This window comes from Saccostrea cucullata, unplaced genomic scaffold (assembly GCF_032062105.1).
Source record: "Saccostrea cucullata isolate Sc308-1 unplaced genomic scaffold, CSIRO_AGI_Scuc_v1 ctg5222, whole genome shotgun sequence".
NCBI classification, from domain to species: Eukaryota; Metazoa; Mollusca; class Bivalvia; order Ostreida; family Ostreidae; genus Saccostrea; species Saccostrea cuccullata.
Window position 1 is genome coordinate 1 of NW_026930302.1, and position 13,904 is coordinate 13,904.

General features: G+C 34.2%; 1 protein-coding gene across 1 annotated transcript; it reads left to right on the forward strand.

Moving 5' to 3' along the window:
• Positions 1–511: 511 nt before the first annotated feature.
• LOC134283637 (RING finger protein 37-like) lies at positions 512–1,495 on the forward strand (the record flags this gene model as incomplete). Its single annotated transcript, XM_062766140.1, has 1 exon — positions 512–1,495. A coding segment is annotated over one exon (979 nt), but the record flags the coding sequence as incomplete, so codon positions are not given.
• Positions 1,496–13,904: the final 12,409 nt, after the last annotated feature.

Below are 13,904 nucleotides of genomic sequence, written 5' to 3' on the forward strand. Positions count from 1 at the left end.
GCTCTACAAAAGCAGTTTAACAATGGGTATATAATTTGAATTTGTATATAATTGAAGATAAAATGCTTCATAAAGTATATTCAGACATTGCATTCTTATCCCATTATTCCCATATCTGCTTATTTATTTATCCCATGGGATTAAAAATACCCAGTATTATGTACTTTGCAGGATTTTTAATCCTAAGAAGGGCAAATATGGGATTTTTAATCCTATGTCGCCTATCATGGGAGAAAAAATCCCATGGGAGAAAAAATCCCTCAAAGATTTTTTTCTCCCATGGGATTTTGGTGGGATTTTTGGTGGGATGAAAAATCCCGCCATTCTCCCATGGGATTTTAGGTTTTGACAGAGGTTTATGAGAAAACTACTACAATGTGGAAGTTGAGATTGACATGATGAGGTCAGAATAAAAAATCCCACCAAAATATAGAAAAAAATCTAATGTAGGTCTTTTCGAAAGGGTACCTAAAAGTCCGGACTTTGTCGTGTCCGGACTTAAATGTCGCAGTGTTTATTCAAAACAAACTAGTGTTCAACTGACAAGAAGCACTTTACATTTAGAGGGTGGGGTGGAGGTTCCAGAAGATTTTATTGATGCCATATCCTGTGAAATTATGTCAGTGCCTATCGTATTACCATGTGGAAAAAATATTGACCAATCAACTTTGGAGAAACACAACTCTGTAGAGGCATCATGGGGTAGATTACCCAGTGACCCATTTACAGGGGTTCCCTATGACAACAAAAACAAACCATTGCCAAATGTACATCTGAAACTTCGCATTGACAAATTCATGATGGAAAATGGTGACAAACTTCAGCATATACCTAGAACACTTGGTAGAAAAACAGACAATTCTTCTGTTTATGCAGAAAATGAACCTAAAACAAGCACACTGGTAGAAAGCTCTGAAATGAGAGGAAATAATACTTATTGTGAGCAAAATGTGTCTGATAGAAATAAGCTTCAGAAAGAGGACTCCAGAAAGAGGAAGAATACACAGCTATGTTCTGACATCAAAGGCAAAAGATCTAGGAACACTGAAAATAATACGAGTAACACACAATCTCTTGTCAGTACATGTAATACAGCAAACTGTGTGATAGACCTGACAAAAGATGAAAAGGCCTCAATTATTGGCAAAGTGTTAGCAAAGACAAAATCTCATGAGGAGGAGCTGAAAGAGAGCATAAACTCTGCTTTCAAAGACATTCTTAGCCAGCTACCATCCTTTACAAAGACAGTGAACAGGTCTCAGGACAATGCTGGACCCTCTAATGTGATTGACCATTCTCAGAAGTTGATAGAAAACCAATGTAGTAGCTGTGAAGGGTCTAGTCAGACTAATGATTCCTTGTATAGGGCCCCCTGTGGTCACCTCTTCTGTAGGAAATGTTTACTTAAGCAGAGAAACTATTGCTCTGTGATATTTGATAAAAATTGCCAGAAAACTTGGAAATCAAATGAAATATCTAAAGTTCATTGAATTTGTAAGAATGGAAATTCATTTCAAAACATTGTATTTTATACCTGTGATGTTAGTTTGAAAGAACCTAAATCATGTGCATGTACCAAAATAAATCTATGTCTAATTAATTTTTCTGACTTTGTGATGTTATTGTTAATTTTGATTTTATGCAATTAATAAATGCAGTATGATTTAAAGTTATTTCATAAAAAGTGTTATCTTGAAAGAAAGATTGGTTTGTGAAGCACTAATTCCATTGTTTTAGAAATAGTAATGAATAGGCATCACTTAGATGACCTCGTACTTGACCATAGTCTCAAGGTCTTTACAGAACCTCTGCTTGTAAGAAAGCTTTCATAAGGTTTCAGTGTTTAAGATCTGTACAAGATATGACCAGGTCAAATGTGATATAAAATGTATTTTAATACATAAAGTAAACTTGAACTTGCCAAAAAAAAAACCTTTATTCACAATCATGAAACACCCTATGATACAAATAATCTTGATGTGAAATATCAAATCTATACTTTATATTGGAAAATTATTAACTTGATGAAATTTTTTTTTTATTTTTAAAGTAATTTTAAACTTCTTCAAATGACAAGGGGTCAAGGTCAATACACAACTTGACTTAGGCAATCTTTATGCAATATATGCATTTTAGATTGGTCTCCATTGAAAAGATATGGACTCAAAAAAAGTAACATTTCTTTGCAAATGACCCAGAAGTTGTAAGAATGACCTAGGGTCAAGTTAAAAGAACTATGAACTACTTGCATGTTTATGAGCTTTCAATGTTTTCCATTACAAGTATTGAATTGAACATTTTTTAAGTGACCTTAAACTTTGACCAAATGACCTTAGTTCAAGGTCAATGCACATCCTTAATCCCTATAACCCCTGAGCCTGAGGCCACACATTTCACAATTTTGGAAAAGGCACCCTTTTTCATAATATATGTTTGATTGATACCAATGAGCAGATTTCAAAGCATTTATTCATTTTCAGTATATATAACCCCCCCCCCCCCTGGCACCTCTGATCCAGGGGCCTTGAAATTCAAAATTCTGGAGGAAGGACTATGTAGGTAGTTCATCAGCTTAATACCCAGAAGCTGAGATTTCCAAAGAACTTCACTTCATGTATAATCAATAGAGCCCTGCCCCAACACCAGAACTGCTGACCTTGGGGGGCCATGAAATTCACAATTTTGGGAAAGGTACCCTTGCCGATCATAATTATTTATGTAGATAGTTTGCTTAAAACCCAGGAGCAGAAAAGACGTTTTTCATGAAATAATACACATTCACTATAAATCTATATACAAGGGGTGATCTAGAAGCTCGTGGAATTTCTTTTTAAAATTTCATCGTTATTTGATGAAAGAAAACAACAGTCAGGCATAATTAAAATATAGAGGCATAATGCAACAATATTGGAAAATTTTACCACTTTCCAATTATCAATAAGTTCACAAAAGCTTTCTGAAAATGGATAGTTGTGAAACCCGGGGGAGACTTCGACGTTACGTCAAGTTAGATACTCTATACAGGGTTATTTTCGCCCCTTTTTATTTTCACCCTTTCACACTTGAAAACAATATTGCCCTGTTTTAAATTCACCCAGTTACAATTCTGTTTAAGAAATCATGCTGTGTATTTTTAATTCACTCCGTTTTAAATTCGCCCATCTGTGGGTAGGGCGAAGGGGGCGAAAATAAAACGGGGGCGAAAATTTCCCTGTATACAGTATGTCACGTCACGTTATCGAAGCATCTCACCCTAATGTCCAATTCAAATACGTATTTGTACAAAATGCTGCCTTTTTCTCCATTTTTTTATTCTCAAGAAAAGTCTAGGAATCCTCTCGCACCAACTTATCTTCATTTTTCACTCATAATTCAAAATACTTCCCATCTTTCCAAATGATGTTCCAAGTTCAGTAGCAATGTCAAGAACAGTACGTCAGCCGACAACGTCCATTACAATAACGCTTTTAATTTGTCTAGGGGGATAAGCACTTAAAACAGAGCCTCCAAAAAGCGGCCACGCCTTTATTCCACGTCCATGGAAGTTTTATTTTTCTTAAATTTCTTATGCCACTGGAAAACCAGTAACTGAATGCATTTTCCCCCAGCCTATGTCAATAATCAATAGTATACGCGTTTAAGATAGAGTGATCCCGGGATTTTCACAAAAATTATGACTTGACCGAAATTTGACGTTGTCTATCAACTTAAAGATGAACAATAAATCATCAAATAATAAACTAAATATCCAATAAAATGAGTAAAATCTCACTCAAAGGTTTATAAAAGATCTAGCAATCGTAATAATGACATAATTTTCGTTTTATATACCACATAGGGCGGTTTTATTCTCATTTCACGAATTAAGAATTAATTTAAAATAATAAAAAACGCATTAATGTCTCCCCGGCATTTCCAAACAACCGTTTCTATAGCAACTGTCATAGAGTAACAATCGTAAATATTAAAAATATTTTTTATTGAAACTATTCAACAAGTGTCTATATTCTCTTTTGTAATTTTCAACCAATATCACTTAAAAATAAATAAAATATAAAGAAATTCCACGAACATTTGGATCAACCCTCGTAGCTCCGCCCTAGCACTAGAACTCCTGACCCTGCAGCCATGAATTTCACAATTTTGGTAGAGAACTAAATGCATGATAATTACAATCATGCTAACAGTTTGACTGCTTAATTGATGTCCTGGAGTAAAGAAGACTTAGAAGATTTTTAAAGATAAGACCAATTTTGATGGTTTAAGCCCCATCATTCAGGCCCCAGAAGTCAGGGACAATGCCATTCACAAATTTTGTTTCCCTCTACCCATAGATGCCATATGCTTAAATAGGCTGAAATTGTTTTAGCGGTTTCAAAGAAGCTGAAAATATTCAAATGTTAACGCACGACGGACGAAAACACGAAAACAGAAAGCAATAGGTCACCCGAGAGACCTTAAAAACTGCTTTTGGTTTCTTTAGCCTCGCACATTTGTATTTACCGGCCTACAAGACCTAATGGTAGGTAGGTAAATAGCATACCGACTGCGCAATTAAAGACAGATGATACAAACAAAATGTTATTCAAAAAATTTAATTTTAACGACTGAAATCAATTTAACAAAAGTATAATGAATAAGTTTAATTGCATATAGATTTTAAGTTTTCAATCTCAGTTTCATATTAATGAATGTGATTAAAAGTGACAAAAATTGTATAGATTATTAAGGAAATAGTTTCAAATGGCAAAATGTCATAGAATATTTACAATTTCGTAATATTTCAGCATTTAAATATTTATTAGACATATTAGAGTCAAAATAGTTTCAAAAATATATACCAATCCAGCCATCCGTTTTTATTTGTATTATCTGTCCTTAAATAAATAAAATGTGTTTGTGAAACACTAATATGCCCCCGTATGGCAGCTTATAGCGAGGGCTGAACTCAAATATAAAACCCCGATGTCAAGATCAAAAGTTCAAAATTGTTGGTATACAAGGAAAGGTCTTGTCACAAGGTATATACCTGGGAAATATGGAAGCCATAGTTCTTACTTAAAAAAATTATGGTTTAGGTTAGATTTTTTTTAAAAAGTGGGTCAAACGCTAAGGTCAAGGTTGAAAGGTCAAACATATTTATACCAATTAACCAATGAAAGATCTTCATACAATGAATACTAATGTGAAGTATGAAAGCCCTTGAACCAACTGTTTGCAAGTTATGAGCAATTTTTTTTTATAAAAAGTGGTTCAAATTCCCCGGTCAAGATCAAGAGGTCAAATTTGGTGGTGCCCTAAGAAAGGTTCACAAGAAATACACTTGTGAAATATGAAATTAGCCTTTCCGACTTTAATCCTGGCTTTTCCAACTTTAAAGTTGGTTATTCCAAATTTAATTTAGGATTTTCCATTCCAACTTCATAGTTGGTAATTTCAATTTTAATTTTTTTTAACTTTAATCTTGGCTTTTCCAACCTAAAGGCTGGCTTTTCATCATTGTACGATTTTATGTGGTATATTCAGACACTTCGTAGCTGAATTTGCATTGCAATTTTATACAGTTTTATAGTTGCTGAAACAAGAATATCGGCAGTCTCGTTTAAAGTCATCAATTCGTAAGTTCTATGGTCGATACAGCTACGGTAACAAAATTGTGGAATTCATAGATCCGGTTCTGGTGCTAGGGCGGGGCTGTATAGATCATATAGTAAAGTGCATTTTTTAAAAAAGATCTTTTTTTCTCTTCTCCAGTGAATGAAGCAAATCAAGTACATGGTTAAAATGAGCAAACGCGCCTCTTTCAACATTGCGAATTTCATGGCCCATGGATCATGGGTTCTTGTGTTAGAGTTGGGCTCCATAGCTAAGTGTTGTATATACAATAAAAAATCTTGCATGATTTGTAAGTTTTAAATAATGAGGGATATTTCTCGTGTCAACAACTACTAAGACACAGAACCTTGGTCCAATCTGGTCTGTCACCATTTCCCGCAATAGGACACCAAAGCAAACACTCTATAACCACTGCGCCATGTGGGTAATGAGCAAAGATTGAGTTACAGTCAATTATTTATTCATTCTTTATTTGCTAGTAATATAAGATAATTTCACGGAATAAAATGAATTATACAAAGTTAGAAAAAGAAAACAGCCAAAGAAAAAGACAAAAATTTCACAATTACATGAACAATGTACTATTTTTTTTTAACAAGACAAAACCTACAATTTTCAAATATTGCTCCATTGAAATTGCAATTGATATTAAGTTAAAAGCTATGCAGCCAAAGGCTCCGTACTTAGGATGATCAGTCAAGTCATTCAGCAGATGTCTAAAAACTATACAGATGACCCGCGGATGAATGTTCTTTAGATCTCCAGTCTTAATTGTCACTTGTCCAACTTGAAATAATCGTGTTTGGTTTATACCAATATTATCTAAATCTTTTTTTTTCCAAAGCAAATTAAGACTTTTGCTATATTTAAGGAATTACTGTCTAGTTTGTTGGGTATATCAGTGACACCCACCTTTTTTCTAATGAACATAATTAAGAAAAGGCAAAAATAGGTTTTGCTCATTCAAAAAAATTAAAAACAACCACCAGGCAAGGAAAGAGGAAATTTACACATGGAAGCATCCTGTGGCTTCTGAAATGAAATGTCTTAAGTGTTCAAATCGTTAGGATGGGGCTACAATTAGGGGTCAAATGTTTTAGATGTAAATATATAGAAAAAAATCAATAAAATCTTTTTGAAATTCTTTTCCAGAACCATTGGGCGAAAAAATTTGAAATTTATGTGGACACGACTGATAATATCTTACAGATAACTAAGGATTTGTAAATTCTAAGTTATACAGTCAACCCCTCGGATAATGGCGGACCACTAGGGTTATATATGAATGTAGAAACATCCACTGTAAGTGTAGACAATTCATCTTTGTCACATTTTTTCCTCAGAGTGGGCTACAAAATACAATCAAAATATGAAACATAAGTAATAAGAGATTACAGAGCTCACTTCCACGAATGTTGTCTTTTTGTAAGACAAAGTCACACAATTACTAGTAACCAACATTCTAAAAGTGTACATACAAATATGCAAAATGCATGCAATTTTGATCTGATAGGGCTTGCATGCAGTTACTTTGGAACAAAACCTATCCAAAAAACTTCAAACTAGTTGCCCATCAAGAAAATGTAATTCAAATCCAGCATCTGAAGCAAGTTTGAGAGTTTTCATCCCTTGATGGATCATTTGTGCAAGTTTGGTTAATATAGGCCTTATAGTGTTTTGTTGACGGACCCGCACGCATAACTTTTACCTCGTCCATTATCTGGGGAATGTATGTCGAATTCAGCATTCGAAGCAAGTCCATTAGTGTGCATCCATAAATGTATCATCTATGCACGTTTGCTGAACATAGGGCTCATAGTTACTTGAAAATGAAACCTGCATAAGAAACTAAACTTTACACTCATCCAGAAAATGTAGGTCAGATTCAGCATCCGAAGCAAGCCTGGTAGTATGCATTTTTAGATGTATCATCCATGCAAGTTTGCTCAACATAGGTCTCATAGTTACTTGAAAATGAAACCTGCACCAAAAACTTTAACCTGTTCACTCATCCTGAAAATGTTCGTCATATTCAGCAACCAAAGCAACCCTGGTTGTACATTGTATGCATCCTTAATATATATCTATAGATGTATCATCCATGCAAGTTTTGTCAATATAGGGCTCATAGTTACTGTGAAATGAAACCTACACCAGAAACTGCACCAAAATGTTAACCTGCTCCAAAAACATTAACCTGGTCATTCCTTTGCATAAATTGCAATATCTGAAACTTGACTGATACTATGAAAAACACTAGAAGCATCTTCCATGTATGTTTAATCAATATACGGCATATAAGTACTTAAAAAGAAAACTGCCCCAAAAAACTTAACCTTAACCTGGGACGCCGACACCGAAGGTATCACATACACCCCCCCCCCCCCACCTCGTTGAGGTGAGCTAAAAAGGAAAAAAAGGAATACGCGTATATACACGTTTTGCTTTCTTTCATAAAAATAAATGATCTGGTACAGGTGATCGTTGTGGCTTAAGTGTCTCTTGTTCACGACAGGATATCTATCAGTTTTTTTTTTTTTCAAAATCTCATTTTTAAGCTTCTGTAGATTTTTAAATCGAAGTCACAGTCTTATATTCTGTGATTGTTTTGGACATTGTCTCAGCCTTATCTTATTACATGTAGACCATCTTTCTAGTTTTAATAATGATCTATTTTTTTGTGCAATTAGCACCAATGAATCTAGTACAGTCCTCCCATGCATAGAATACTTAGTATATCAATGGGTATTTAAATGGGATTCACAAAAGAGGTCAAAATTGGATATTTCTTTTTTCAGGCACATCGTCTACATGATGCTTATTTTTTAAGTTATGATTGTTTTTAATAAGCCAAAACGATTATGAAGTGTAATTTTAAACGTTTTCGTGATGAACAGCTATTTATTATACAATTATTGCACATTAGTTTACGTTCTATATGCCCTGATCAAGTGCGTTTGAATTGTTGATGGTTGGAATATATATGCTTCCATATTTATCCTTTTGATTCTGTTTTGTGCTTTGAAGTGTCATCTACCTATTAATTCCGCAGTTGGAAAATCCTATATCTCCATTATTTTGTGAAAACCATTATATTTTTCTGTACTTAAGTTTCTTCGTTTCTATAGATTCTGAAAATACAGTTCACATTTAATATTATTTTGTAGCATTTATTTTGAAAATTATAGCAAATGTAATAGAAACGATATAAATTTTATGTTCTAACAAAAATTATTGTTGGTTTGATAATCCACAAGTAATAGGCTCATGCTCCAAACGCTCATATTGAGCTTATTTGAGTATTTCCTTCGTTCACCTGAAAAGTGTAATTTGAATCACTTTGGTCGTGACATAACCTAGCTTGAACTAAAACGTTCTAGGGTCACGTTATGCACATTATAAATAACATGGTCCCGCTGTTTAGTATTAAAATATTCCTCGCAGTCCTCATTTTAGTCCTCCTGTTACCCAATGCTTCTATTTTTTTCAAAGTCAAAACTGTTTGGAATATTTTCCTTAAATGCAAATGTAAACTTGCTTATTTCTGAAATGTTTTTGATAAAATCCTATAATCCATAAGTCCCTATTTCAACCTGATATCAATTGAGGCCAAACATCCCCTTTTAACTCTATTAAAATCACTTATACTGGTGCCGCTGTAATTATAAAGAGGGTTTGGATACATTTGTAAATGTTGTCAAAAGAAGGTCTGTGGTTCTAGATCCTAGCCTAAAGGGTAATGATTCGTTTCTCGTTCATAGATCCCCTACTGTGGCCACTCTACCCCTTTGAACCCCTCTGAACTTTATGGTCTTTAAAAGAATTTTATTAATTGTTCCATATATTTCCATGTGAAACTTTGATCCCATATTTTTCATCATAAATTTTTGATTGATACCAAGGAGCAAATTTCAAAGCATTTATTCATTCTTCAGTATATATAAGTACTCCCCCCCCATGCTACCTCTAATCCAGGGGCCTTGAGATTCAAAATTCTGGAGGAAGGTCACCCATGCTCATCATAACTATGTAGGTAGTTTATCAGCTTAATACCCAGAAGCTGAGAAGATTTTCAAAGAACTTCACTGTATAATCAATACCACCAACAATGCACCAACACCAAAACTGCTGACCGTGGTTGGTCACGAAATTCACCATTGTGGAATACCCCTGCCCGTCATAATTTTGTATGTTAAAGTTTTTAATTTTTTTTTTATAAAAGTGGTTCAAATTCCACGGTCTAGGTCAAGAGGTCAAATTCGGTGGTGCATTAAGAAAGATCTTGTCACAAGAAATACACCTGCAGTGAAATATGAAAGCCATAACCTCATTATCTCAAAAGTCACTGTATGGACAAGGCTAAAGTTTATTGAGGACAGACAAACAGTCGGACAGAGAAGATTTTACAGGATAAAAACTATTTCCCAACGAATCTTCCATTAAAGGTGATGGGGGGATAAAAATACATGTATTAATCAAACACGAAAATGCTATTTCGTGGGGGCGAGAGGTGGTTGTCGTTGTTAGGATCACACTTCCTTTGATACCAAATTTTTACCCTTTTTTGACTTAAACTGCACCTTACTTTTGAAAGTGGCGGGGGGAGGGGGGACTAATCCTACGCCCCGATGTTCAATGCCTATCTTATGTCTATTTTTGCAAAAAAGCCACATCCCTCCGGTTCCGACGCCTATGCATTTTTAAAGTCACCTGCATGATTTCAGACTTTAAAGTTGAAAATTCCAACTTCAATCTTGGCTTTTCCAACTTTAATCTTGACTTTTCCAACTATAAAGTTGGTAATATTACAACTGTAAATTTGGATGTTTCAAATTAAATGTTGATAATTTCAACTTAAATCTTGGCTAAAATATTGCGTAGATATTGGCTTTTCCAACCTTAATCTAGGCTTTTCCAACTTAAAAGGCTTTTCATCATTGTACGGTTTTATGTGGTATATTCAGACACTTCGTAGCTGAATTTGCCTTGTGATTTTATACAGTTTTATAGCTGCTGAAAGAAGAATATCAGCAGTCTTGTTTAAAGTCATCATTTCGTAAGTTCTATGGTCGATACAGCTACGGTGCCAAAATTGTGAAATTCATTGATCCGGATAAGGGGTTCTGGTGCTAGGGCGGGGCTGTATAGATCATATAGTAAAAGTGCTTTTAAAAAAAACATTTTTTCTCTTCTCCAGTGTATTAAGCAGATCAAGTACAAAGTTAAAATGAGGAAAGGTGCCTCTTTCAAAATTGCGAATGTCATAGCCCATGGATCATGCGTTCTACGGAAGTGTAAATTCTAAGTTACTAGTATATAGTCGACCCCTCGGATGATGGCGGACCACTAGGGTTATATATGAATGTAGAAACATCCACTGTAAGTGTAGACAATTAATCTTTTTCACATTTTTTCCACAAAGTGGGCTACAAAATACAATCAAAATATGAAACATAGTTTATTAGAGATTACAGAGCTTACTTCAACGAATGTTGTCTTTATGTAAGACAAAGTCACACAATTACTAGTAACCAACATTCTAAAAGTGTACATTCAAAAATGCAAAATTTATGCAGTTATGATCTGATAGGGCTTGCAGTTACTTTGGAATAGACCTATCCAAAAACTTGAAACCAGTTGCTTATCAAGAAAATGTAATTCAAATCCAGCATCTGAAGTAAGTTTGAGAGTTTTCATCCCTTGATGGATCATTTGTGCAAATTTGGTTAATATAGGCCTTATAGTTTCTTGGTTACGGACCTGCACCCATAACGTTTACCTGGTCTCTAGGGAATGATCCAATGCAAGCCCATTTGTGTGCATCCAAGATGTATCGTCCATGCAAGTTTGCTCAACATAGGGCTTATAGTTACTTGAAAATGAAACCTGCATAAAAAAATGAACTTTACACTCATCCAGAAAATGTGGGTCAGATTCAGCATCCAAAGCAAGTCTCATAGTATGCTTCCTAAGATGATCATCCATGCAAGTTTGGTCATTATAGGGCTCATAGTAACTTGGAAATGAAAATTGCACCAAAAAATACCTGTTCACTCATCCTGAAAATGTAGTCAGATTCAGCAGCCAAAGTAAACCTGGTACATGTAGTATGTATCCTTAGATGTATCATCCATGCAAGTTTTGTCAACATAGGTCTCATAGTTACTCTGAAATGAAACTACCAAAAACTGCACCAAAAATTTTAACCTGCATGTCCCAAAAACATTAACCTGGTTATTCCTTTGCATAAATTGCAACATCTGACTGATACTATGAAACACATTAGAGGCAACTTCCATGTATGTTTAATCAATATAGGGCATATAAGTACTTAAAAAGAAAACTTCCCCCCAAAATTTAACCTTAACCTGGGACGCCGATACCGAAGCCGACGCCGAAGGTATCACATAAGCCCCCCCCCCACCTCCTTGAGGTGAGCTAAAAAGGAATACACGTTTAGCTTTTTTAGAAAAATAAATGATCTGGTACAGGCGATCGTTGTGGCTTAAGTGTCTCTTGTTCACGACGCGATACCTATCCGTCTTTTTTTTTTAAAATCTCATTTAAAAGCTTATGTAGATTTTTAAATCGAAGTTACACTGTTACGTTCTCTGATTGTTTTTGGACATCGTCTCAATCTTTTCATGTCTAATCTAATTTCATGTAGGCCATCTTTGATCCCCTTCTTTGTCTTCTAGTTTTAATAATGATCTATTTTTGCGCACTTAGAACAAGTGAATCTTGTACAGTCCTCCCATGCATAGAATATATCAATGGATATTAACATGGGATTCACAAAAGAGGTCAAAGTGGGATATTTCTTTTTTTCAGCCACATTGTCTACATGATGCTTATTTTTTAAGTTATGATTGTTTTTATTATGCCAGAACGATTTTGAAGTGTAATTTTAAACGTTTTCGTGATGAACAGCTATTTATTAATAATTATTGCACATTAGTTTAAGTTCTATGTGCCCTGATCAATTAAGTTCTTTTGAATTGTTGATGGTCGGAATATATATGCTTCCAAATTAACCCTTTTTATTTTGTTTTTGCTTTGAAGTGTCATCTACCTATTAAATCCACAATTGGAAATTCCTATATCTCCATTGTTTTGTGAAAGCCATTATTTTTTTTTCTGTAAATAAGTCTCTTCTTTCTGAAGATTTTGAAAATACAGTTAACATTTAATACTATTTTGTATCATATATTTTGTAAATTATACCAAATGTAATAGAAACGATATAAATTTTATGTTCTAACAAAAAATATTTTTGGTTTGATAATTCACAAGTAAAATGCCCATGCTCCAAACGCTCATCCAAGCCATATTGAGCTTATTTGAGTATTTCCTTCATTCAAATGAAAGTGTAATTTGAATCATTTTGGTCCAGACATAACCAAGCTTGAACTAAAACATTCTAGGGTCACTTTATGCACATTATAAATAACATGGTCCTGCTATTTAGTTTTAAAAAAGTAAAATTCATTTAGTTTTAAATTGTACCTCGAGTCCTCATTTTAGTCCTCCTGTTATCCAATGATTCTACTTTTTTAAAAAGTCAAAACTATTTGGAATATTTCCCTTAAATGCAAATGTAAACCTTCTTATTTTTAAAACATTTTCGATAAAATCCTTTAATTCATAATTATAAGTCCCTATTTAAACCTGGTGTCAATTTAGACCCAACGCCCCCTTTAACTCTTTCATTGCTCGCATATTAAAATCACATATCCTGGTGCTGCGGATGTTACAAAGAGGGTTTGGATACATTTTTAAATGTTGTCAAAAGAAAGTCTGTGGTCCCATACTAGCCTAAAGGGTAATGATTCGTTTCTCGTTCATAGATTCCCTACTGTGGCCACTCTACCCCTTTGAACCCCTCTGAACCTTATGGTCTTTAAAAAAAATTATTAATTGTTCCATATATTCCCATGTAAAACTTTGGTCCCATTTTATACCATAGCCATATTATACCCAGAAATTCTTTTATAAAGCTGAACCACCATTACCCACTTCTTAATGACAAGATTGGTTGACTTAAGCATAACAATTCTGGGGAAAAACAAGATGCATATTGGGCAGATAGTTTTCTGACAGTCTTAATAATATGAAAAAAGCTCACTTTATTTTTCAGCTCAGGGGAGCTAAAAATCTTAAGAACTCTTATTACAATGTTCAAATTTTAGGATTATAGATTACACTAAATTTCTTTCATACAAAAATTCTCAAAAGAATGAATGACTTTTTTTTCAAAATTATCTTCGCCTTGTTTGTTACAAATAATT